The sequence below is a fragment of the Stylophora pistillata genome, chromosome 11, assembly GCF_964205215.1.
Source record: "Stylophora pistillata chromosome 11, jaStyPist1.2, whole genome shotgun sequence".
NCBI lineage: Eukaryota > Metazoa > Cnidaria > Anthozoa > Scleractinia > Pocilloporidae > Stylophora > Stylophora pistillata.
The window spans coordinates 4,760,446-4,784,755 of record NC_142529.1 but is presented as its reverse complement, the minus strand read 5'-3'; the positions used below and the strand labels follow the sequence as shown (position 1 = coordinate 4,784,755).

At 41.2% G+C, this 24,310-nt stretch overlaps 1 protein-coding gene across 1 annotated transcript; it reads left to right on the top strand.

The window, feature by feature from the left end:
- Nucleotides 1–1,765: 1,765 nt before the first annotated feature.
- Nucleotides 1,766–22,779, top strand: LOC111324008 (uncharacterized). Its single transcript, XM_022927474.2, has 2 exons — nucleotides 1,766–2,141; nucleotides 5,207–22,779. Exon 2 carries the CDS (start codon nucleotides 5,293–5,295, stop codon nucleotides 21,502–21,504), a length of 16,212 nt encoding a protein of 5,403 aa, XP_022783209.2. The 5' UTR covers nucleotides 1,766–2,141; nucleotides 5,207–5,292; the 3' UTR covers nucleotides 21,505–22,779.
- Nucleotides 22,780–24,310: the final 1,531 nt, after the last annotated feature.

The window sequence follows — 24,310 nt, the reverse complement described above, 5'->3', positions numbered from 1 at the left end:
TTCGCAGACGTCTTAGGTCGTTTCGCCAACGTCTCAGGGTAGTAAGGTAATGTCTCATAATTAGTTTCGCTAACGCATTTCATAACATTTAATGATTCCATCGCCAGAACATGATCGACTTCTAATTGACCGAAAAGTCTTAGGGAAGAGTTGAGTCATTTCAATACAAACTGAAAGTTGATTCGGTTCATACAATCGCTGCGACTTCAAAAGGTCGATCTCAATGCATTTTTGGCCGATCTCGCCCGTGTGTTAAGGTACATTTTCTTTGTCGCGACTTCGAAGAAAACAAACTATAAAGAAACGTTAGCGCATTTACCTAGAACGTTAGCGAAATGATTCACGAGATGTTAGCAAACTGATCTGAGACTTTGGCGAAATGACCTAAGACGTCAGCGAACTGGTCGTTAACGAAACGACCGTTATTTATGTTTGTATATCGTTGCAACTCGATTTCTTGATTGTTTGTTTTGGTTACGCATGTAATGTTCACTCCGCAGTTTCTTGGCATAGCAACACGGTCTCCTTACATTGATTGTGCTATCCTCTAAATTGGCTTATTACCGCTTCCGGATAAAAAGTGGATGCGTGCGATCTCTACGGTAACAATCACGCAAAAAATGTTTTTCAAGAGGCCACAAACAGGAAGTTGGAACATCCGATCCATAGTCCTTAATTTGAAGTAAAGTACTACAATTCTTTAAAACAATATCTTTGTTACTAAGAAACAGCTGCTTCCAATACTTTGTTAAGACGTGTCATGCCATTTGCGGTAAAGTAGTCGGTCGAATATAATGAAAACTTGAGAGTCTACCTGTGGTATTTTCAAACTATTTATTTTGTGCTTGTCATTTGAAATTACTGGAATTATCCATATCTTTCTAAACTTCAAATTATATCACTTGTGTTAACTACTCATTGATAGTTCACAATAAGTATTTATATTCCCGGAGTGATATCTACGTCACCAATGTTAAAATTATCATGATATCACTAATAACTCTGCGGGGACCCGTTGCACGGAAGCCGCTGGTTCCAGTTCATTCACTTTGTTTCACAGAGTGACCTCTATTGCTTACGTCTCAGATGCCATTGAAGACAGTTGCTAGGGATAAAATTGAAGATCTTGAAGACGAGATCAATACTAGAATGTTATGCAAAACCGTGGGAAACATTCATTGTAAGAATGCACAAGAAGAAACTTTCTTTTCCTTATTCACTTATTTTTCGCTCACCAATCGTGCAGATAATTTTTGAAAATTCCAGAAAGATTGGTGGGTAAATAGATTGAAAGATCCAATAACTGGTTGTTAAAAAGCGGTATAGCTGTGTTTACCACTGATTAAAAAGTAAGGGGTAATGATATTAGTTTGACGATTACGATACAGAATCATTAATTCACATAACATTTGTCTCGAGTCACATAAATCTAAATCACTACCCCCCTAGAAGGTCATTAAATGACTAACACTGACAAACGAAGACACACATCTAAACTTTTCAGCTTGTGCGTGCAAAGTATTAACGAATTAGCAATGTTCGTGCTACAAATTCTGTCGGTTTTCCATGGCCTGGGAATTACCCTAGTGAAAGGTAGCAACTTCAAAAGAAGCGTGGGAAATTGGCCGCGTTAGTTATGGTCGAATAAAGAAGCCATTATTCTCAACAAAGAAAGCGATTAGAGCAGTTTTCTGACAGTTCTTGAAAACAGTTCAGGAGAATTCAATTTTTTATCAGCAAAAAGAATAGAAAGGCGACCAAACAAACTGACGGCAAACAGCTTCATATTGTCTGCGGTTTTGAATCACGAATCAATTAGCAATCGTGGTACCTTTCGTGGGCTAGAAAGTGAACATTCGGCCAAGAGGGAAACGGGATGTGTTTGGACAACACCAACTTCACGTAGAAAGCCGAACCTTCTAGTTGTGATAATTATATTTGGATCAGTCACACTCGAATAACCCTGTTTACTAATCATCCTGTTGTTTCAGTTCGTTGGAATATTACGGGTAGCCCTTTGGACTTGCTCGTTTGACTTGGTGATGCCACTGGCCACATCTTTTGTCAAGACCCAACGTAATAAAATCGCGCTGAGCAGTGTGGTTCATTTGTTTTATTTACAAGTCCTCTCCGGAAAGAAGGTAACATTTTGCTTTCCCTTATCTCAGGACTAAGAAAGAAAGCATTGAGAGCTGTACAAAAGTTTTAAGTTTTGAAAAATACGTAGAGTGAGGCGGATAAGAGGTATACGAGGGAAGTCGAGACCCTGCATTTCTCTTAGGTACTTATTCGTAACACTAGCCATACGCTGAAATAATTTATGTTCTCTATCACAAAAACATAGAAAGCTGTAGTTATTACATCTTTATTTGACTGCAGTTCGATGATCACGGAACTTGTTGGAACAATCTTATAATTTTTGTGTTCATTTTCTCACATCACTTTTCAGTTTACGGCTTGATCTCTATTAGTTTATTTCAAAACTCCTCAATAGATCTCCGAACTTTCTTAACTCAGTCAGTTGTCCAACTGAACTTGTATTTGCTTTTTCACGCTTGGGGAATTCGAGCACAACGTGTCTAGAGCTTGTTCTATACAAGAATGCTAAACACACTGTAAATTGTTGAGAATATGGGGCACTGTAAAATTGTTGAGAATATGTGACAGGGCAAGAAGGAATAATCTATCGTCGTTATAAATGAATTATTTTGCATTATCGAAGTACGGAACTTTCCAGCAAAACCAATCTCAACCTTTCATTGTCTATTATATAGGGGTACGTAGGAGTTTACACTAATAAAACAAATGATGCGGCTGTCTAATTTAAATACAATACACAGTTAATTGAAAATAAAATATTTTCGGCTCTTGGAAACGCCATAGATTAAAGAGAATCGGCTTAACGTTTTGTGTACACGTTTGAGTATTTTTGAGTACGTATGCTTGAGTTGAATAGTTTGCTTGTGTCAACCCAACTGGACTAAAACATGCACAAAGGTTACTAAAATAAATCCATTGTCGGCAATCTCGTTCTTTCTGAGGGAGTCGCGAAAAGTCAAATAAACACCTCCTTTTTTTTTTTTGGAGTTTAAGACAATAAATCTTCTAAGTAATGACTAAGGATAATTGATATATCGATAAAAATAATCCAAGGAAAGAAGTCTCGGAACCGATCCAATATACCTGGATTTTAAAGCCATTTTCGGATTTCTGAACCTTTTCAGAACAAAAGTACCCTGTCGAGAGAGTTGCTAGGAACTTAAGCATAAGACTTGTAGCAGACGGTAAACGGCAGAAGAAAAATTCTCTCATCCGCTTTGTTACACCAAATATACAATCTTAAACGTATTTGAATTTAATATCGATATCGCTTTCGATGTTTCTTTGGGGTTAAGTATGCTTCAAGGCAAAAAAAAGCCAGGAAATCCCATGGGTTTTCGCCGTATTTCGTTAATGTGAATGTGCTAATTGGTCTTCCTAATCTAAGAGTCGATCAGTTTATACTTAAAAGTTGAGTTGTTTCGGGTTGTAAAGCACGATATCTCACGCATCGCTTAAGATAATAGGCTACGGTGAACAATCGCTCGTTAAACACGTACCACTAGGCATAACGCCAAAAAAAACACTTTCCTAATTATGGTTGACACTCTAGAGAAGCAAAGGCAGCAACTAATACCTCGACAACAACGTTGATTCACCAAACATCTTAACATTTCTAACAAAGCTGCTTATGTTGTTCTTAAAAATAGAGGTAATGGACTGGTAAATACTGCGTAATAATTATATGAATATTTTAGAGAGATAAGCTGTCTACAAAACATGTACCGCAATAACTACCATTAGTTACTCAAAGAGAGTAAATTTCTGAAGAAATTATGGTGCTGCGTTGGTAACGGGAGGGCTGAGGGGCGTTGATATTAAAAGTTATTATATGGCTGTGTCTCACAAGGACTGGGAACTACCGAATTCACGAATTTGATTGACTGAAATAATAATAATAATAATAATATTTAATACTTATATTGCACTTTTTGTATAAAAATACTCAAAAGCGCAGTACAATAAGTAAATATGTTTTAATAGAGCGTTTGAAGGAGTTGATTGATGTTTCCTGTCTTATTGGCAGAGGAAATAAATATTGAAAGCGGTCTAGATTTTCCCATCTAGGCGCCATCTAGACCGGTCTAGAAAAAAAAGGTACGAAGAATATAAAAAAAAAATTGGCATTTAAGACACAGCCATATAATAAACATCTTATTAACCGAGCTAGGTTGGTCTGTATGGGAGAATCTTGACCTCGGTCGCTGGTACAGACCTCGCTGCGTTCGGTCTGTACTGACGACCTCGGTCAAGATTCTCCCATACAGACCTCCCGCTCGTTAATAAGAACTAAATAATTTGATTTTATTAACTGAGTGGATGATATAAATCGTTCATCGTAAAGCTGACCTTTCGAGCGTTAGCCCCTCGTCAGAGAGAATGATTTACTTTTACCAAAGGATATTCGATAAGGGGTCGTCAGCTCCAAATTTCTTACACTTTTCCTTCATGGTATTTCTACCCCGCTGAGATCTTATAAAAACGCCCACACCTATCATGCCGCAGTTTTCAGGAGGGCTCTTCGGGAAAGAGACTAAGAGTACTAGAGTCGAACCTGTATGAAGCGGTTATCCAATGGGAATGGCGGAGTGACCGCTTTATACAGGTTGACTGCTAATACAGGGTGAGCGGCAATTGACTTGTTTGATGTTTGTGCGAAATATTTGTTCTCACAGTCCAAGATTGGAATAAATTTAACTTGAGAGATAACTGTTAGTGTCATTTCAGGGGTTCGGCTTTAAGTAACCGTTCGATACAGGTGGAAGACGATACAAAACGGCCGTTTCGACTTAATAGAGGTGAAAGCGTGATAAAGGTGAAAATTACAGGGATTAAAAAATGTCGGAACTTTGACAACCGACCGCTTGATACAGGGTTGTCCATAAATATGGGCCGCTTAATACAGGCTTGACTGTGCTACGGCCACAGTTGTTTCCTGTATCAGTTGAAAATCAATCAACCTATCAAGATAGATAATTAGATTAACATGAAAGACTAAGCAATATATCTAGAATTAATTCCTTAAAATCCCGGCCCCGGTTGAGATTTCGCAACTTCCCCTAGGAACCAGCTCACACTCAATCCCTCTTCTTCATTTTTTACGCAGCAAAAAATCGAACATGTAAAACGGAGAAATCTCCAAAGTCAGTGGACGGTGCCGCTTGGTTAAATAACAGAAAGAAACTACTCACCATGTCACAAATTATCTCGAGAAAGGTGTTTTCGTATTCCAGCGCTTCGACACAACACCCGATTGAAGTAAGGGGGGGCAATTTCCTAAATCCTGAAACGTTTTCTTCGAGTTACGAAGAAGCAGTTGCAGAGAGCCCACAAATTGCTAAAGATCAAGGAAGTGAAATACTCTTCAAAACTCAAAGCAGTGATGATGCTAATGCAGCTTATACCGAAAACAGTACAACAATAGTTCGAACATTTGTTATAAATGGAGAAGAGAAAAAACACCTCGCTACCGAGGCAGCGCCGATTACTACAACAACAATCAATTCTAATATTGATCGAAGTCTTCCCGAATTAAAAGAACATATCCAAGCAAAAAATGGACATTCAACTCCTGCAGCCAACAACAACCTTGGAAAACTCACCAACTTGGACTCTACTAATATGCCAGCTACCACCAAACGAAGCTCAAAAACTAGTTATACATACAGAGTTCGTGATGGCATAGCTGTGTTAGAAAATGTCACAAGATACCAGCCTGAAATGCAAACAACAACAAACTTTACCACCGACAAACCAAAACATGCAGAAATATCCAATGTATCCTTAGAGACAAACACAGAATACCTGGTAACAGACCAAGATCATGACGTTCACAAAAAAAGCACTATCGGAACGAAACAGGCATTTACACCCACGCCTAAGACGATATTATCCAAACTGGATATGGTATCTATATCAGAAAACAATGCCAAAAATTCATCCCAAGAAAAAAGGCAACTCAATGAAGTGATAAAAAAAGGAACTCAGCAGTCAACAACACACTCTTACTCAGTCTCAAATCCAACAACTTCTCAAAAGAATTTTGGGTCAAAGGCTTATAGAGAGCACTCAATAACCAGAACCAAAAGGGAAAAAGGACCTCTAGCAGCAAGAAATACAGAAAACATGACGACACAGAACAACACACACGCCAAATCTCACGGCGACAGAATTCTCATTCCCCACTTAACTCAACAGACTTCAACAAATCAGGTCAATCAAAACAAACCATCGACCAAAGACCAAACAGACAAACCTGATGGGTGGGTAAGCCGGGAAATCACACTCGAAGAAGTCAAATCAGAACCACCTCTGCAAGCAAAAAGGCTCTCAGCAGATAAAATGCAGTTTCTTCAAAGCCAACATAAACAGCCCGTCACAAGTCTAAAAAAAACCACAACTGGGAGACTTGTCATTCCCGACTTTAATCATACCACTTTCACCACAGAAGTCAAAGAACATAAACTATCGCCCAAAGTCGAGAAGCTTACAACTCAAGAGTGGGTAACACAGGTAGTTACTAAAGAAGAGGTGGGATCAGAGCCACTTCTGCAGGCAAACAGGCTCTCAGCAGATAAAATGCAATTTCTTCAAAGTCAAGATACCCAGCCTGACAAAAGTCTAAAAAAATCTAGTCCTGGAAGACTTGTCATTCCCGACTTTAATCAAGCCACTTTCACCACAGACGTCACAGACCATAAACCATCACCAAAAGTCGACAGGCTAAAAAGTGAACAGTGGCTAACACAAGTAGTTACTCAGGAAGAAGTCAGATCTGACCCATCTGTACAGGCAAAAAGGCTCTCAGTAGATAAAATGCAGTTTCTTCAAGAACAAGAGACACAGCCCGAAAACATGCGAGATAAATCTAGCCCTGGCAGACTTCTCATTCCCGACTTTAGTCAAACCACCTTCACCACAGAAGTCAAAGAACATAAACCATCGCCCAAAGTCGAGAAGCTTAAAACTCAAAAGTGGGTGACAGAGCTAGTTACTCAAGAAGAAAAAAGATCAGAGCCACTTTTGCGGGCAAACAAACTCTCAGCAGATAAAATGCAGTTTCTTCAAAGTCAAGATACCCAGCCTGACAAAAGTCTAGATAAATCTAGCCCTGGTAAACTTCTCATTCCCGACTATAATCAAGCCACTTTCACCACAGACGTCACAGACCATAAACCATCACCAAAAGTCGACAAGCTAAAAAGTGAACAGTGGCTAACACAAGTAGTTACTCAGGAAGAAGTCAGATTTGACCCATCTGTACAAGCAAAAAGGCTCTCAGCAGATAAAATGCAGTTTCTTCAAGAACAACAGACACAGCCCGAAAACATGCGAGATAAATCTAGCCCTGGTAGACTTCTTATTCCCGACTTTACTAAATCCACTTTGACCACAGAAGTCAAAGAACATAAACCATTGCCCAAAGTCGAGAAGCTTAAAACTCAAGAGTGGGTGACACAGCTAGTTACTCAAGAAGAAAAGAGATCAGAGCCAGTTCTGCAGACAAACAAACTCTCAGCAGATAAAATGCAGTTTCTTCAAGAACAAGAGACACAGCCCGAAAACATGCGAGATAAATCTAGCCCTGGTAGACTTCTCATTCCCGACTTTACTCAAACCACTTTCACAACAGAAGTCAAAGAACATAAACCATCGCCCAAAGTCGAGAAGCTTAAAACTCAAGAGTGGGTAACACAGCTAGTTACTCAAGAAGAGGTGAGATCAGAGCCACTTCTGCAGGCAAACAGGCTCTCAGCAGATAAAATGCAGTTTTCTCAAAGTCAAGATACCCAGCCTGAGAAAAGTGTAGAAAAATCTAGTCCTGGAAGACTTGTCATTCCCGACTTTAATCAAGCCACTTTCACCACAGACGTCACAGACCATAAACCATCACAAAAAGTCGACAAGCTAAAAGGTGAACAGTGGCTAACACAAGTAGTTACTCAGGAAGAAGTCAGATCTGACCCATCTGTACAGGCAAAAATGCTCTCAGCAGATAAAATGCAGTTTCTTCAAGAAAAAGAGACACAGCCCGAAAACATGCGAGATAAATCTAGCCCTGGTAGACTTGTCATTCCCGACTTTACTCAAACCACGTTCACAACAGAAGTCAAAGAACATAAACCATCGCCCAAAGTCGAGAAGCTTAAAACTCAAGAGTGGGTAACACAGGTAGTTACTCAAGAAGAGGTGAGATCAGAGCCACTTCTGCAGGCAAACAGGCTCTCAGCAAATAAAATGCAGTTTCTTCAAAGTCAAGATACCCAGCCTGAGAAAAGTCTAGAAAAATCTAGTCCTGGCAGACTTGTCATTCCCGACTTTAATCAAGCCACATTCACCACAGACGTCACAGACCATAAACTATCACCAAAGGTCGACAAGCTAAAAGGTGAACAGTGGCTATCACAAGTAGTTACTCAGGAAGAAGTCAGATCTGACCCATCTGTACAAGCAAAAAGGCTCTCAGCAGATAAAATGCAGTTTCTTCAAGAACAAGAGACACAGCCCGAAAACATGCGAGATAAATCTAGCCCTGGTAGACTTCTCATTCCCGACTTTACTCAAACCACTTTCACAACAGAAGTCAAAGAACATAAACCATCGCCCAAAGTCGAGAAGCTTAAAACTCAAGAGTGGGTAACACAGGTAGTTACACAAGAAGAGGTGAGATCAGAGCCACTTCTGCAGGCAAACAGGCTCTCAGCAGATAAAATGCAGTTTTTTCAAAGTCAAGATACCCAGCCTGAGAAAAGTCTAGAAAAATCTAGTCCTGGCAGACTTGTCATTCCCGACTTTAATCAAGCCACTTTCACCACAGACGTCACAGACCATAAACCATCACCAAAAGTCGACAAGCTAAAAGGTGAACAGTGGCTAACACAAGTAGTTACTCAGGAAGAAGTCAGATCTGACCCATCTGTACAAGAAAAAAGGCTCTCAGCAGATAAAATGCAGTTTCTTCAAGAACAAGAGACACAGCCCGAAAACATGCGAGATAAATCTAGCCCTGGTAGACTTCTCATTCCCGACTTTACTCAAACCACTTTCACAACAGAAGTCAAAGAACATAAACCATCGCCCAAAGTCGAGAAGCTTAAAACTCAAGAGTGGGTAACACAGGTAGTTACTCAAGAAGAGGTGAGATCAGAGCCACTTCTGCAGGCAAACAGGCTCTCAGCAGATAAAATGCAGTTTTTTCAAAGTCAAGATACCCAGCCTGAGGAAAGTCTACAAAAATCTACTCCTGGCAGACTTGTCATTCCCGACTTTAATCAAGCCACTTTCACCACAGATGTCAGAGACCATAAACCATCACTAAAGGTCGAAAAGCTAAAAAGTCAACAGTGGCTAACACAAGTAGTTACTCAGGAAGAAGTCAGATCTGACCCATCTGTACAGGCAAAAAGGCTCTCAGCAGATAAAATGCAGTTTCTTCAAGAACAAGAGACACAGCCCGAAAACATGCGAGATAAATCTAGCCCTAGCAGACTTGTCATTCCCGACTTTAGTCAAACCACTTTCACCACAGAAGTCAAAGAACATAAACCATCGCCCAAAGTCGAGAAGCTTAAAACTCAAGAGTGGGTAACACAGGTAGTTACTCAAGAAGAGGTGAGATCAGAGCCACTTCTGCAGGCAAACAGGCTCTCAGCAGATAAAATGCAGTTTCTTCAAAGTCAAGATACCCAGCCTGAGAAAAGTCTAGAAAAATCTAGTCCTGGCAGACTTGTCATTCCCGACTTAAATCAAGCCATTTTCACCACAGATCTCAGAGACCATAAACCATCACCAAAGGTCGACAAGCTAAAAAGTCAACAGTGGCTAACACAAGTAGTTACTCAGGAAGAAGTCAGATCTGACCCATCTGTACAGGCAAAAAGGCTCTCAGCAGATAAAATGCAGTTTCTTCAAGAACAAGAGACACAGCCCGAAAACATGCGAGATAAATCTAGCCCTGGTAGACTTCTCATTCCCGACTTTACTCAATCCACTTTCAGCACAGAAGTCAAAGAACATAAACCATCGCCCAAAGTAGAGAAGCTTAAAACTCAAGAGTGGATAACACAGCTAGTTACTCAAGAAGAGGTGAGATCAGAGCCACTTCTGCAGGCAAACAGGCTCTCAGCAGATAAAATGCAGTTTCTTCAAAGTCAAGATACCCAGCCTAAGAAAAGTCTAGAAAACTCTAGTCCTGGCAGACTTGTCATTCCCGACTTTAATCAAGCCACTTTCACCACAGACGTCACAGACCATAAACCATCACCAAAAGTCGACAAGCTAAAAGGTGAACAGTGGCTAACACAAGTAGTTACTCAGGAAGAAGTCAGATCTGACCCATCTGTACAAGCAAAAAGGCTCTCAGCAGATAAAATGCAGTTTCTTCAAGAACAAGAGACACAGCCCGAAATCATGCGAGATAAATCTAGCCCTGGTAGACTTCTTATTCCCGACTTTACTCAAACCACTTTCACAACAGAAGTCAAAGAACATAAACCATCGCCCAAAGTCGAGAAGCTTAAAACTCAAGAGTGGGTAACACAAGTAGTTACTCAAGAAGAGGTGAGATCAGAGCCACTTCTGCAGGCAAACAGGCTCTCAGCAGATAAAATGCAGTTTCTTCAAAGTCAAGATACCCAGCCTAAGAAAAGTCTAGAAAACTCTAGTCCTGGCAGACTTGTCATTCCCGACTTTAATCGAGCCACTTTCACCACAGACGTCACAGACCATAAACCATCACCAAAAGTCGACAAGCTAAAAGGTGAACAGTGGCTAACACAAGTAGTTACTCAGGAAGAAGTCAGATCTGACCCATCTGTACAAGCAAAAAGGCTCTCAGCAGATAAAATGCAGTTTCTTCAAGAACAAGAGACACAGCCCGAAAACATGCGAGATAAATCTAGCCCTGGTAGACTTCTCATTCCCGACTTTACTCAAACCACTTTCACAACAGAAGTCAAAGAACATAAACCATCGCCCAAAGTCGAGAAGCTTAAAACTCAAGAGTGGGTAACACAAGTAGTTACTCAAGAAGAGGTGAGATCAGAGCCACTTCTGCAGGCAAACAGGCTCTCAGCAGATAAAATGCAGTTTCTTCAAAGTCAAGATACCCAGCCTGAGAAAAGTCTAGAAAAATCTAGTCCTGGCACACTTGTCATTCCCGACTTTAATCAAGCCACTTTCACCACAGACGTCACAGACCATAAACTATCACCAAAAGTCGACAAGCTAAAAGGTGAACAGTGGCTAACACAAGTAGTTACTCAGGAGGAAGCCAGATCTGACCCATCTGTACAGGCAAAAAGGCTCTCAGCAGATAAAATGCAGTTTCTTCAAGAACAAGAGACACAGCCCGAAAACATGCGAGATAAATCTAGCCCTGGTAGACTTCTTATTCCCGACTTTACTCAAACCACTTTCACAACAGAAGTCAAAGAACATAAACCATCGCCCAAACTCGAGAAGATTAAAACTCAAGAGTGGGTAACACAGGTAGTTACTCAAGAAGAGGTGAGATCAGAGCCACTTCTGCAGGCAAACAGGCTCTCAGCAGATAAAATGCAGTTTTTTCAAAGTCAAGATACCCAGCCTGAGAAAAGTGTAGAAAAATCTAGTCCTGGAAGACTTGTCATTCCCGACTTTAATCAAGCCACTTTCACCACAGACGTCACAGACCATAAACCATCACCAAAAGTCGACAAGCTAAAAGGTGAACAGTGGCTAACACAAGTAGTTACACAGGAAGAAGTCAGATCTGACCCATCTGTACAAGCAAAAAGGCTCTCAGCAGATAAAATGCAGTTTCTTCAAGAACAAGAGACACAGCCCCAAAACATGCGAGATAAATGTAGCCCTGGTAGACTTCTTATTCCCGACTTTACTCAAACCACTTTCACAACAGAAGTCAAAGAACATAAACCATCGCCCAAAGTCGAGAAGCTTAAAACTCAAGAGTGGGTAACACAGGTAGTTACTCAAGAAGAGGTGAGATCAGAGCCACTTCTGCAGGCAAACAGGCTCTCAGCAGATAAAATGCAGTTTCTTCAAAGTCAAGATACCCAGCCTAAGAAAAGTCTAGAAAAATCTAGTCCTGGCAGACTTGTCATTCCCGACTTTAATCAAGCCACTTTCACCACAGACGTCACAGACCATAAACTATCACCAAAAGTCGACAAGCTAAAAGGTGAACAGTGGCTAACACAAGTAGTTACTCAGGAGGAAGTCAGATCTGACCCATCTGTACAGGCAAAAAGGCTCTCAGCAGATAAAATGCAGTTTCTTCAAGAACAAGAGACACAGCCCGAAAACATGCGAGATAAATCTAGCCCTGGTAGACTTCTTATTCCCGACTTTACTCAAACCACTTTCACAACAGAAGTCAAAGAACATAAACCATCGCCCAAAGTCGAGAAGCTTACAACTCAAGAGTGGGTAACACAGGTAGTTACTCAAGAAGAGGTGAGATCAGAGCCACTTCTGCAGGCAAACAGGCTCTCAGCAGATAAAATGCAGTTTCTTCAAAGTCAAGATACTCAGCCTAAGAAAAGTCTAGAAAAATCTAGTCCTGGCAGACTTGTCATTCCCGACTTTAATCAAGCCACTTTCACCACAGATGTCAGAGACCATAAACCATCACCAAAGGTCGACAAGCTAAAAAGTCAACAGTGGCTAACACAAGTAGTTACTCAGGAAGAAGTCAGATCTGACCCATCTGTACAGGCAAAAAGGCTCTCAGCAGATAAAATGCAGTTTCTTCAAGAACAAGAGACACAGCCCGAAAACATGCGAGATAAATCTAGCCCTGGTAGACTTCTCATTCCCGACTTTACTCAAACCACTTTCACAACAGAAGTCAAAGAACATAAACCATCGCCCAAAGTCGAGAAGCTTAAAACTCAAGAGTGGGTAACACAAGTAGTTACTCAAGAAGAGGTGAGATCAGAGCCACTTCTGCAGGCAAACAGGCTCTCAGCAGATAAAATGCAGTTTCTTCAAAGTCAAGATACCCAGCCTAAGAAAAGTCTAGAAAAATCTAGTCCTGGCAGACTTGTCATTCCCGACTTTAATCAAGCCACTTTCACCACAGACGTCACAGACCATAAACTATCACCAAAAGTCGACAAGCTAAAAGGTGAACAGTGGCTAACACAAGTAGTTACTCAGGAGGAAGCCAGATCTGACCCATCTGTACAGGCAAAAAGGCTCTCAGCAGATAAAATGCAGTTTCTTCAAGAACAAGAGACACAGCCCGAAAACATGCGAGATAAATCTAGCCCTGGTAGACTTCTTATTCCCGACTTTACTCAAACCACTTTCACAACAGAAGTCAAAGAACATAAACCATCGCCCAAACTCGAGAAGATTAAAACTCAAGAGTGGGTAACACAGGTAGTTACTCAAGAAGAGGTGAGATCAGAGCCACTTCTGCAGGCAAACAGGCTCTCAGCAGATAAAATGCAGTTTTTTCAAAGTCAAGATACCCAGCCTGAGAAAAGTGTAGAAAAATCTAGTCCTGGAAGACTTGTCATTCCCGACTTTAATCAAGCCACTTTCACCACAGACGTCACAGACCATAAACCATCACCAAAAGTCGACAAGCTAAAAGGTGAACAGTGGCTAACACAAGTAGTTACACAGGAAGAAGTCAGATCTGACCCATCTGTACAAGCAAAAAGGCTCTCAGCAGATAAAATGCAGTTTCTTCAAGAACAAGAGACACAGCCCGAAAACATGCGAGATAAATGTAGCCCTGGTAGACTTCTTATTCCCGACTTTACTCAAACCACTTTCACAACAGAAGTCAAAGAACATAAACCATCGCCCAAAGTCGAGAAGCTTAAAACTCAAGAGTGGGTAACACAGGTAGTTACTCAAGAAGAGGTGAGATCAGAGCCACTTCTGCAGGCAAACAGGCTCTCAGCAGATAAAATGCAGTTTCTTCAAAGTCAAGATACCCAGCCTAAGAAAAGTCTAGAAAAATCTAGTCCTGGCAGACTTGTCATTCCCGACTTTAATCAAGCCACTTTCACCACAGACGTCACAGACCATAAACTATCACCAAAAGTCGACAAGCTAAAAGGTGAACAGTGGCTAACACAAGTAGTTACTCAGGAGGAAGTCAGATCTGACCCATCTGTACAGGCAAAAAGGCTCTCAGCAGATAAAATGCAGTTTCTTCAAGAACAAGAGACACAGCCCGAAAACATGCGAGATAAATCTAGCCCTGGTAGACTTCTTATTCCCGACTTTACTCAAACCACTTTCACAACAGAAGTCAAAGAACATAAACCATCGCCCAAAGTCGAGAAGCTTACAACTCAAGAGTGGGTAACACAGGTAGTTACTCAAGAAGAGGTGAGATCAGAGCCACTTCTGCAGGCAAACAGGCTCTCAGCAGATAAAATGCAGTTTCTTCAAAGTCAAGATACTCAGCCTAAGAAAAGTCTAGAAAAATCTAGTCCTGGCAGACTTGTCATTCCCGACTTTAATCAAGCCACTTTCACCACAGATGTCAGAGACCATAAACCATCACCAAAGGTCGACAAGCTAAAAAGTCAACAGTGGCTAACACAAGTAGTTACTCAGGAAGAAGTCAGATCTGACCCATCTGTACAGGCAAAAAGGCTCTCAGCAGATAAAATGCAGTTTCTTCAAGAACAAGAGACACAGCCCGAAAACATGCGAGATAAATCTAGCCCTGGTAGACTTCTCATTCCCGACTTTACTCAATCCACTTTCACCACAGAAGTCAAAGAACATAAACCATCGCCCAAAGTAGAGAAGCCTAAAACTCAAGAGTGGATAACACAGGTAGTTACTCAAGAAGAGGTGAGATCAGAGCCACTTCTGCAGGCAAACAGGCTCTCAGCAGATAAAATGCAGTTTCTTCAAAGTCAAGATACCCAGCTTGAGAAAAGTCTAGAAAAATCTAGTCCTGGCAGACTTGTCATTCCCGACTTTAATCAAGCCACTTTCACCACAGACGTCACAGACCATAAACTATCACCAAAAGTCGACAAGCTAAAAGGTGAACAGTGGCTAACACAAGTAGTTACTCAGGAGGAAGTCAGATCTGACCCATCTGTACAGGCAAAAAGGCTCTCAGCAGATAAAATGCAGTTTCTTCAAGAACAAGAGACACAGCCCGAAAACATGCGAGATAAATCTAGCCCTGGTAGACTTCTTATTCCCGACTTTACTCAAACCACTTTCACAACAGAAGTCAAAGAACATAAACCATCGCCCAAAGTCGAGAAGCTTACAACTCAAGAGTGGGTAACACAGGTAGTTACTCAAGAAGAGGTGAGATCAGAGCCACTTCTGCAGGCAAACAGGCTCTCAGCAGATAAAATGCAGTTTCTTCAAAGTCAAGATACCCAGCTTGAGAAAAGTCTAGAAAAATCTAGTCCTGGCAGACTTGTCATTCCCGACTTTAATCAAGCCACTTTCACCACAGACGTCACAGACCATAAACCATCACCAAAGGTCGACAACCTAAAAAGTCAACAGTGGCTAACACAAGTAGTTACTCAGGAAGAAGTCAGATCTGACCCATCTGTACAGGCAAAAAGGCTCTCAGCCGATAAAATGCAGTTTCTTCAAGAACAACAGACACAGCCCCAAACGATGCGAGATAAATCTAGCCCTGGTAGACTTCTCATTCCCGACTTTACTCAAACCACTTTCACCACAGAAGTCAAAGAACATAAACCATCGCCCAAAGTCGAGAAGCTTACAACTCAAGAGTGGGTAACACAGGTAGTTACTCAAGAAGAGGTGAGATCAGAGCCACTTCTGCAGGCAAACAGGCTCTCAGCAGATAAAATGCAGTTTCTTCAAAGTCAAGATACCCAGCGTGAGAAAAGTGTAGAAAAATCTAGTCCTGGAAGACTTGTCATTCCCGACTTTAATCAAGCCACTTTCACCACAGACGTCACAGACCATAAACCATCACCAAAGGTCGAAAAGCTAAAAAGTGAACAGTGGCTAACTCAAGTAGTTACTCAGGAAGAAGTCAGATCTGACCCATCTGTACACGCAAAAAGGCTCTCAGCAGATAAAATGCAGTTTCTTCAAGAACAAGAGACACAGCCCCAAAAGATGCGAGATAAATCTAGCCCTGGTAGAGTTCTCATTCCCGACTTTACTCAAACCACTTTCACAACAGAAGTCAAAGAACATAAACCATCGCCCAAAGTCGAGAGGCTTAAAACTCAAGAGTGGGTAACACAGGTAGTTACTCAAGAAGAGGTGAGATCAGAGCCACTTCTGCAGGCAAACAGGCTCTCAGCAGATAAAATGCAGTTTCTTCAAAGTCAAGATACCCAGCCTGAGAAAAGTCTAGAAAAATCTAGTCCTGGCAGACTTGTCATTCCCGACTTTAATCAAGCCACTTTCACCACAGACGTCACAGACCATAAACCTTCACCAAAGGTCGAAAAGCTAAAAAGTGAACAGTGGCTAACTCAAGTAGTTACTCAGGAAGAAGTCAGATCTGACCCATCTGTACAGGCAAAATGGCTCTCAGCAGATAAAATGCAGTTTCTTCAAGAACAAGAGACACAGCCCCAAAAGATTCGAGATAAATCTAGCCCTGGTAGACTTCTTATTCCCGACTTTACTCAAACCACTTTCACAACAGAAGTCAAAGAACATAAACCATCGCCCAAAGTCGAGAAGCTTAAAACTCAAGAGTGGGTAACACAGGTAGTTCCTCAAGAAGAGGTGAGATCAGAGCCACTTCTGCAGGCAAACAGGCTCTCAGCAGATAAAATGCAGTTTCTTCAAAGTCAAGATACTCAGCCTAAGAAAAGTCTAGAAAAATCTAGTCCTGGCAGACTTGTCATTCCCGACTTTAATCAAGCCACTTTCACCACAGATGTCAGAGACCATAAACCATCACCAAAGGTCGACAAGCTAAAAAGTCAACAGTGGCTAACACAAGTAGTTACTCAGGAGGAAGTCAGATCTGACCCATCTGTACAGGCAAAAAGGCTCTCAGCAGATAAAATGCAGTTTCTTCAAGAACAAGAGACACAGCCCGAAAACATGCGAGATAAATCTAGCCCTGGTAGACTTCTCATTCCCGACTTTACTCAATCCACTTTCACCACAGAAGTCAAAGAACATAAACCATCGCCCAAAGTAGAGAAGCCTAAAACTCAAGAGTGGATAACACAGGTAGTTACTCAAGAAGAGGTGAGATCAGAGCCACTTCTGCAGGCAAACAGGCTCTCAGCAGATAAAATGCAGTTTCTTCAAAGTCAAGATACCCAGCTTGAGAAAAGTCTAGAAAAATCTAGTCCTGGCAGACTTGTCATTCCCGACTTTAATCAAGCCACTTTCACCACAGACGTCACAGACCGTAAACCATCACCAAAGGTCGACAACCTAAAAAGTCAACAGTGGCTAACACAAGTAGTTACTCAGAAAGAAGTCAGATCTGACCCATCTGTACAGGCAAAAAGGCTCTCAGCCGATAAAATGCAGTTTCTTCAAGAACAACAGACACAGCCCCAAACGATGCGAGATAAATCTAGCCCTGGTAGACTTCTCATTCCCGACTTTACTCAAACCACTTTCACCACAGAAGTCAAAGAACATAAACCATCGCCCAAAGTCGAGAAGCTTACAACTCAAGAGTGGGTAACACAGGTAGTTACTCAAGAAGAGGTGAGATCAGAGCCACTTCTGCAGGCAAACAGGCTCTCAGCAGATAAAATGCAGTTTCTTCAAAGTCAAGATACCCAGCGTGAGAAAAGTGTAGAAAAATCTAGTCCTGGAAGACTTGTCATTCCCGACTTTAATCAAGCCACTTTCACCACAGACGTCACAGACCATAAACCATCACCAAAGGTCGAAAAGGTAAAAAGTGAACAGTGGCTAACTCAAGTAGTTACTCAGGAAGAAGTCAGATCTGACCCATCTGTACACGCAAAAAGGCTCTCAGCAGATAAAATGCAGTTTCTTCAAGAACAAGAGACACAGCCCCAAAAGATGCGAGATAAATCTAGCCCTGGTAGAGTTCTCATTCCCGACTTTACTCAAACCACTTTCACCACAGAAGTCAAAGAACATAAACCATCGCCCAAAGTCGAGAGGCTTAAAAGTCAAGAGTGGGTAACACAGGTAGTTACTCAAGAAGAGGTGAGATCAGAGCCACTTCTGCAGGCAAACAGGCTCTCAGCAGATAAAATGCAGTTTCTTCAAAGTCAAGATACCCAGCCTGAGAAAAGTCTAGAAAAATCTAGTCCTGGCAGACTTGTCATTCCCGACTTTAATCAAGCCACTTTCACCACAGACGTCACAGACCATAAACCTTCACCAAAGGTCGAAAAGCTAAAAAGTGAACAGTGGCTAACCCAAGTAGTTACTCAGGAAGAAGTCAGATCTGACCCATCTGTACAGGCAAAATGGCTCTCAGCAGATAAAATGCAGTTTCTTCAAGAACAAGAGACACAGCCCCAAAAGATTCGAGATAAATCTAGCCCTGGTAGACTTCTCATTCCCGACTTTACTCAAACCACTTTCACAACAGAAGTAAAAGAACATAAACCATCGCCCAAAGTCGAGAAGCTTAAAACTCAAGAGTGGGTAACACAGGTAGTTACACAAGAAGAGGTGAGATCAGAGCCACTTCTGCAGGCAAACAGGCTCTCAGCAGATAAAATGCAGTTTCTTCAAAGTCAAGATACCCAGCCTGAGAAAAGTCTAGAAAAATCTAGTCCTGGCAGACTTGTCATTCCCGACTTTAATCAAGCCACTTTCACCACAGACGTCACAGACCATAAACCATCACCAAAAGTCGACAGGCTAAAAAGTGAACAGTGGCTAACAAAAGTAGTTACTCAGGAAGAAGTCAGATCTGACCCATCTGTACAGGAAAAAAGGCTCTCAGCAGGTAAAATGCAGTTTCTTCAAGAACAAGATACAGAGCCCCAAAAGATGCGAGATAAATCTAGCCCTGGTAGACTTGTCATTCCCGACTTTACTCAATCCACTTTCACCACAGAAGTCAAAGAACATAAACCATCGCCCAAAGTAGAGAAGCCTAAAACTCAAGAGTGGATAACACAGGTAGTTACTCAAGAAGAGGTGAGATCAGAGCCACTTCTGCAGGCAAACAGGCTCTCAGCAGATAAAATGCAGTTTCTTCAAAGTCAAGATACCCAGCCTGAGAAAAGTCTAGATCAATCTAGTCCTGGCAGACTTGTCATTCCCGACTTTAATCAAGCCACTTTCACCACAGACGTCACAGACCTTAAACCATCACCAAAAGTCGACAAGCTAAAAACTGAACAGTGGGTAACACAGGTAGTCACTCAAGAAGAAGTCAGATCAGACCCATGTGTACAGGCAAAAAGGCTCTCAGCAGATAAAATGCAGTTTCTTCAAGAACAAGAGACACAGCCCGAAAAGATGCGAGATAAATCTAGCTCTGGTAGACTTGTCATCCCCGACTTTAATCAAGCCACGTTCACCACAGACGTCAAAGAACATCAACCATCACCAAAAGTCGACAAGCTAAAAAGTGAACAGTGGCTTACACAAGTAGTTAGTCAAGAAGACGTCAGCTCAGACCCATCTGTAAAAGCAAAAAGGCTCTCAGCAGATAAAATGCAGTTTCTTCAAGGCCAAGAGACACAGCCCGAAAAGATGCGAGATAAATCTAGCCCTGGGAGACTTCTCATTCCCGTCTTCAATCAAACCACTTTGACCACAGAAGTCAAAGAAGATAAACCATCCCCCAAAGTCGAGAAGCTTAAAACTCAAGAGTGGGTAACACACGTAGTTACTCAAGAAGAGGTGAGATCAGAGCAACTTCTGCAGGCAAACAGGCTCTCAGCAGATAAAATGCAGTTTCTTCAAAGTCAAGATACCCAGCCTGAGAAAAGTCTAGATAAATCTAGTCCTGGCAGACTTGTCATTCCCGACTTTAATCAAGCTACTTTCACCTCAGACGTCACAGACCATAAACCATCACCAAAAGTCGACAAGTTAAAAACTGAACAGTGGGTAACACAAGTAGTTACTAAGGATAAAGGCAGATCAGACCCATCTGTGCAGGCAAAAAGGCTCTCAGCAGATAAAATGCAGTTTCTTCAAAGTCAACACACCCAGCCTGAGAAAAGTCTAGAGAAATCTAGTCCTGGCAGACTTGTCATTCCCGACTTTAATCAAGCCACTTTCACCACAGACGTCACAGAACATAAATCATCACCAAAAGTCGACAAGCTTAAAAGTGAACAGTGGGTAACACAAGTAGTTACTCAAGAAGTCAGATCAGACCCATCTGTACGGGCAAAAAGGCTCTCAGGAGATAAAATGCAGTTTCTTCAAGGCCAAGATACAGAGCCCGAGAAAAAGCTTGACAAATCCAGCCCTGACAGACTTGTCATTCCCGACTTTAACGAAAGCGTTTTCACCTCAGAAGTCAAAGAACATAAACCATCGGCCAATGTTGAGAAGCTCATAACTGAAGAGTGGGTAGCACAGGTAGTTACTCAGAAAGAAGTGAAATCAGAACAACTTCTGCAAGGAAACAGGCTTTCAGCAGATAAAATGGAATTTCTTCAAGGAGAGGATAGACTGGGTGGAAAAATACTTGAAAAGAAAGAGTTAAGGGATGAGTGGAAAGTTGAAGCCAAAGGAAACGAACAGTGGCGATTACAGGCACCAATACCGTTAAGGGAGTCATTGGGAGCATTGAAATCCTTTTCTGGAGGCCTAAAAATGCATTCAACGACAACATCTATGTTACCGAGAGATTCAAATAAGTTGGTTAGTGGCACTGACAACGCCTTCTTCGTCCAAATTCAGGAAGCACCTACTAGGACTGGAAATTACAAAGATGAGCAGTCGATAAAGTATTATTTGACTGAATTGCCACCGGAAAAGACACGGTTTGTTCGATCAAGGGAAACACGCCAAGTTTTGAAGTCAGAAAGACCTCAGACCTCCGACGGGGTGGTAATTCCCGTTGAAGTGACACAAGTTTCTTCTTCTTCTGGAGTAGTCATACATAACAGTGAGAACTTAAGAACTCAAACAATTACAAGTAGATTGCCAGCAGTGAAAGACAGAAATTTTGTTTACGCCGGTGAGGTGCGCCAGGCTGTAACATTAGAAGGGACCCCAGCTAATGGTAGCGCAGTCATTCCCGTGGAAATAAAACACATTTCTTCGTCACCAAAAGTCGAGATGCACGATGAAAAGACGTGGACAACGCGACAAACCTCAGTCAAGTTGTCAGGGAGTGACAGATTCTTTGTAAATGCTGGCGAAACTCAAGAAGCCATAAGATTGGATGGCTCTTCATCCAGTGGTGTTGTGATTCCAACACAAATTTCACGCGAATATTTGACTACAAATGTTAAGATACATAACAGCCAAGCCTACAAACCCTGATACAATAAATATATCTTATTAACCAAGCGCGAGGGCCGTACTGGGAGAATATCGGTCCGAGGTCTTGACAGTACGGACCGAGCGCAGCGAGGTCCGTACAAAAAAGACCGAAGGCCGATATTCTTCCAGTACGGTCCCGAGCAAGCTTGGTTAATAAGAGATTTATTACACGACTGAAGTTCAAAGGGACACAAGTGCGGTATCATTCGGGATCATTAGGGACTATTCGGGACAGTGCCCGGTTTAATACTTAGAGAATATTGGATCGGCAATAGAGCATTTTGATTGGTTGATTTTAGTTATTGGCCCTCTGACTACCCGAGTCGTGTAACAAAAAAAAGAAATGCATAAAATACAAACCGCTTCTCTCAAAATCGTCATAATTAGAGCTTCACTGGCTATGGGAAAGTGCAAAATTTTATCAAAAATGCACTTAAACAGCAAACACTTATTACGTATAATGTAAAAATGATCAGAAATCGTAGCAAACTTTCTTCAGACTCTTGCAGCTCCTGATAATACGAAGGACGTGTATAATGTACCATAATTTTCACCGATCGAGCTTATCTTAATTGTATTGAATCACGAGATGACTGGCAATAAGAAAACTGAAAGTACGAAACAAGTGTAGATAAGACTGACAGGAGCAAACATGATCTTTTTTCACCCCTTCATGGTAATAACCGAATCAATTTCGTCAGGGCCTTTTGTATAAGCTTGTAAAAAGTACAGTTATAATTAATTTGTTGATGCTAAGTTGCAGTCTCAGCTGGTGGAGTCAAACGTAAATTTACAGTTGATTGGTGATAGGGCTCAACACTAACTTTTCAACTTACTAGCCAAGTGGCTAGTGACACCTTAGATGTTATGACTAGTTCAGTTTATTTAATAGCCAGACTGGCTGTTGGAAATAAAAAAACACTACCCAAAACTGAATTTCTACTAGTCTGTGGCTCGTGGGTTACTGTTGGTGTCAAGCCCTGGGTAAACTGATATATTTCGTTAAAATTTGATCTCATGTTTTCTATGATCATGTTCTGTTTGATTTTAAAAAAATAATGTTGCATCGGATTTCATCAATTTTTATTTGAAGGCTTTACTGACCCCAATGACACAATTATATTTAAAGAGCAGCTTGGGTTATGACTCTGTAGAAATTAGGCAAGATAAAAAAAATTTGTAGGAAGTAAATATATTATGAAATTATGTGTTAAGTTAATGAGGGCAATTGAGTCTTGCTGAACAAAAAACATTAAATAAAAACACTTTAGTCCATTTTTCATGTGTTACTCAAGATGTAGAGATATTAACGTAAATTAGGCTTGAACAACCAATTCTGAGATACAGAAGCTATGGGAAACACAGTGAATGGCAATAACTTTAAGAACAATAAATCCTAAATTGGGACCGGTACATACCCTAGTGCTACATTTTGCCAAAATCATCCTACAGGGGCTAGCTCAATCCACCTACTGCATTGTTAAGATTGAATGCAGTGATAAAAACAAGAACTTATCCTCAAAAGCTACGTTGTAACATTAGATAATCCAAAATTAGCGGAAGGGAAACCGCTTTATACCTAATAGTTGGTGCTGTCAGTTAATGTTGAAAAAGAAAATGTACTAAACAATCTTCTTTCATCAAAAATTGCAAAGTTTATGATGAATTGGTAATGGCTGGAGTTGTGTTAAGCAATTTCATACTATTTCAATTGACACAAAATGAATTAGGTATTATGGAACATTTAGTGGGGCATGGTCAATTTATTCATTATGATAACTATATCAGTTTTAAAAAGGCCTTATTCTGTGCATTCAGGAATTTCAGCAAGGGCAGTGGCTAAGAACATAATAGTTAATGCCAAAGAGTGCTAAAAGGTGAAACTGAGTGCACAAAAATGGAAACTGAGTACAGAAACTTGAAAATTTTATCCATAATTCCACACATTGCACTCAAAATCATTCCATTAGTCAGTCAAATAAAACTCCATTTGATTCATTAAATCTTTATGGTATTTGTGGGTAGAGGTCTGTAATAGGTCCAAATGAAATTGCATGTAAAGTTCTGTTGGGAGGGGGGGTTCCTTTTCATAAGTTAAGAAGCATAAACCGCCTCCCGGTTAGCTCAAATGGATAGAGCGCTGGACTGTTGTGCGGGAGGTCGAGGGTTCGAGCCCCGGCCGGACCAACACTCAGGGTCTTAAAAATAATTGAGAAGAATTTGCTACCTTTCTATAACATCAAGAAATGGTTAGATATTCTAGTCTTCTCGGATAGGGACGAATAAATGGAGGTCCCGTCTCCTGCAGGGTTGGGGTAGGAGACGTTAATTTCCCACACACGAGATTACTGTGTGATGGATGTCCTCCCCTGGGGTGGGATGGGTGGGATATAGGGCGCACTTAATAAGGAGCCTCGCTCTGTTGTGCGACCCTCACCACACTCTGGTGAAAGTGAGTAAATCAAATCATAACTTTTCATGAGTGGTCCTTAGGGTTTCTGTGGCACCTCTCTTTCTATAGATAAAAGTGATAGTCCATGCTTTTATTTCTTAAAATGACAGAGCCCTGAGGTATATAGGTCCCCCTTTCTTTGGCTTTTTGAAAACTAAATAATTGATATTGACACACCAATTGTCATTTGCCTAAGCCTTATTAAGATTTTTGCATTGTTCTCTGAAATTCTATCCTTACTACTGATAAGGGACCGTACAGCCATGATCTGGTTAAAAAGGGATGGTAGATGGACCGGAGTCACATTGGAGGGTAGTTCTATTAGTGTAATAAGTTATGATATATTTAGGTATT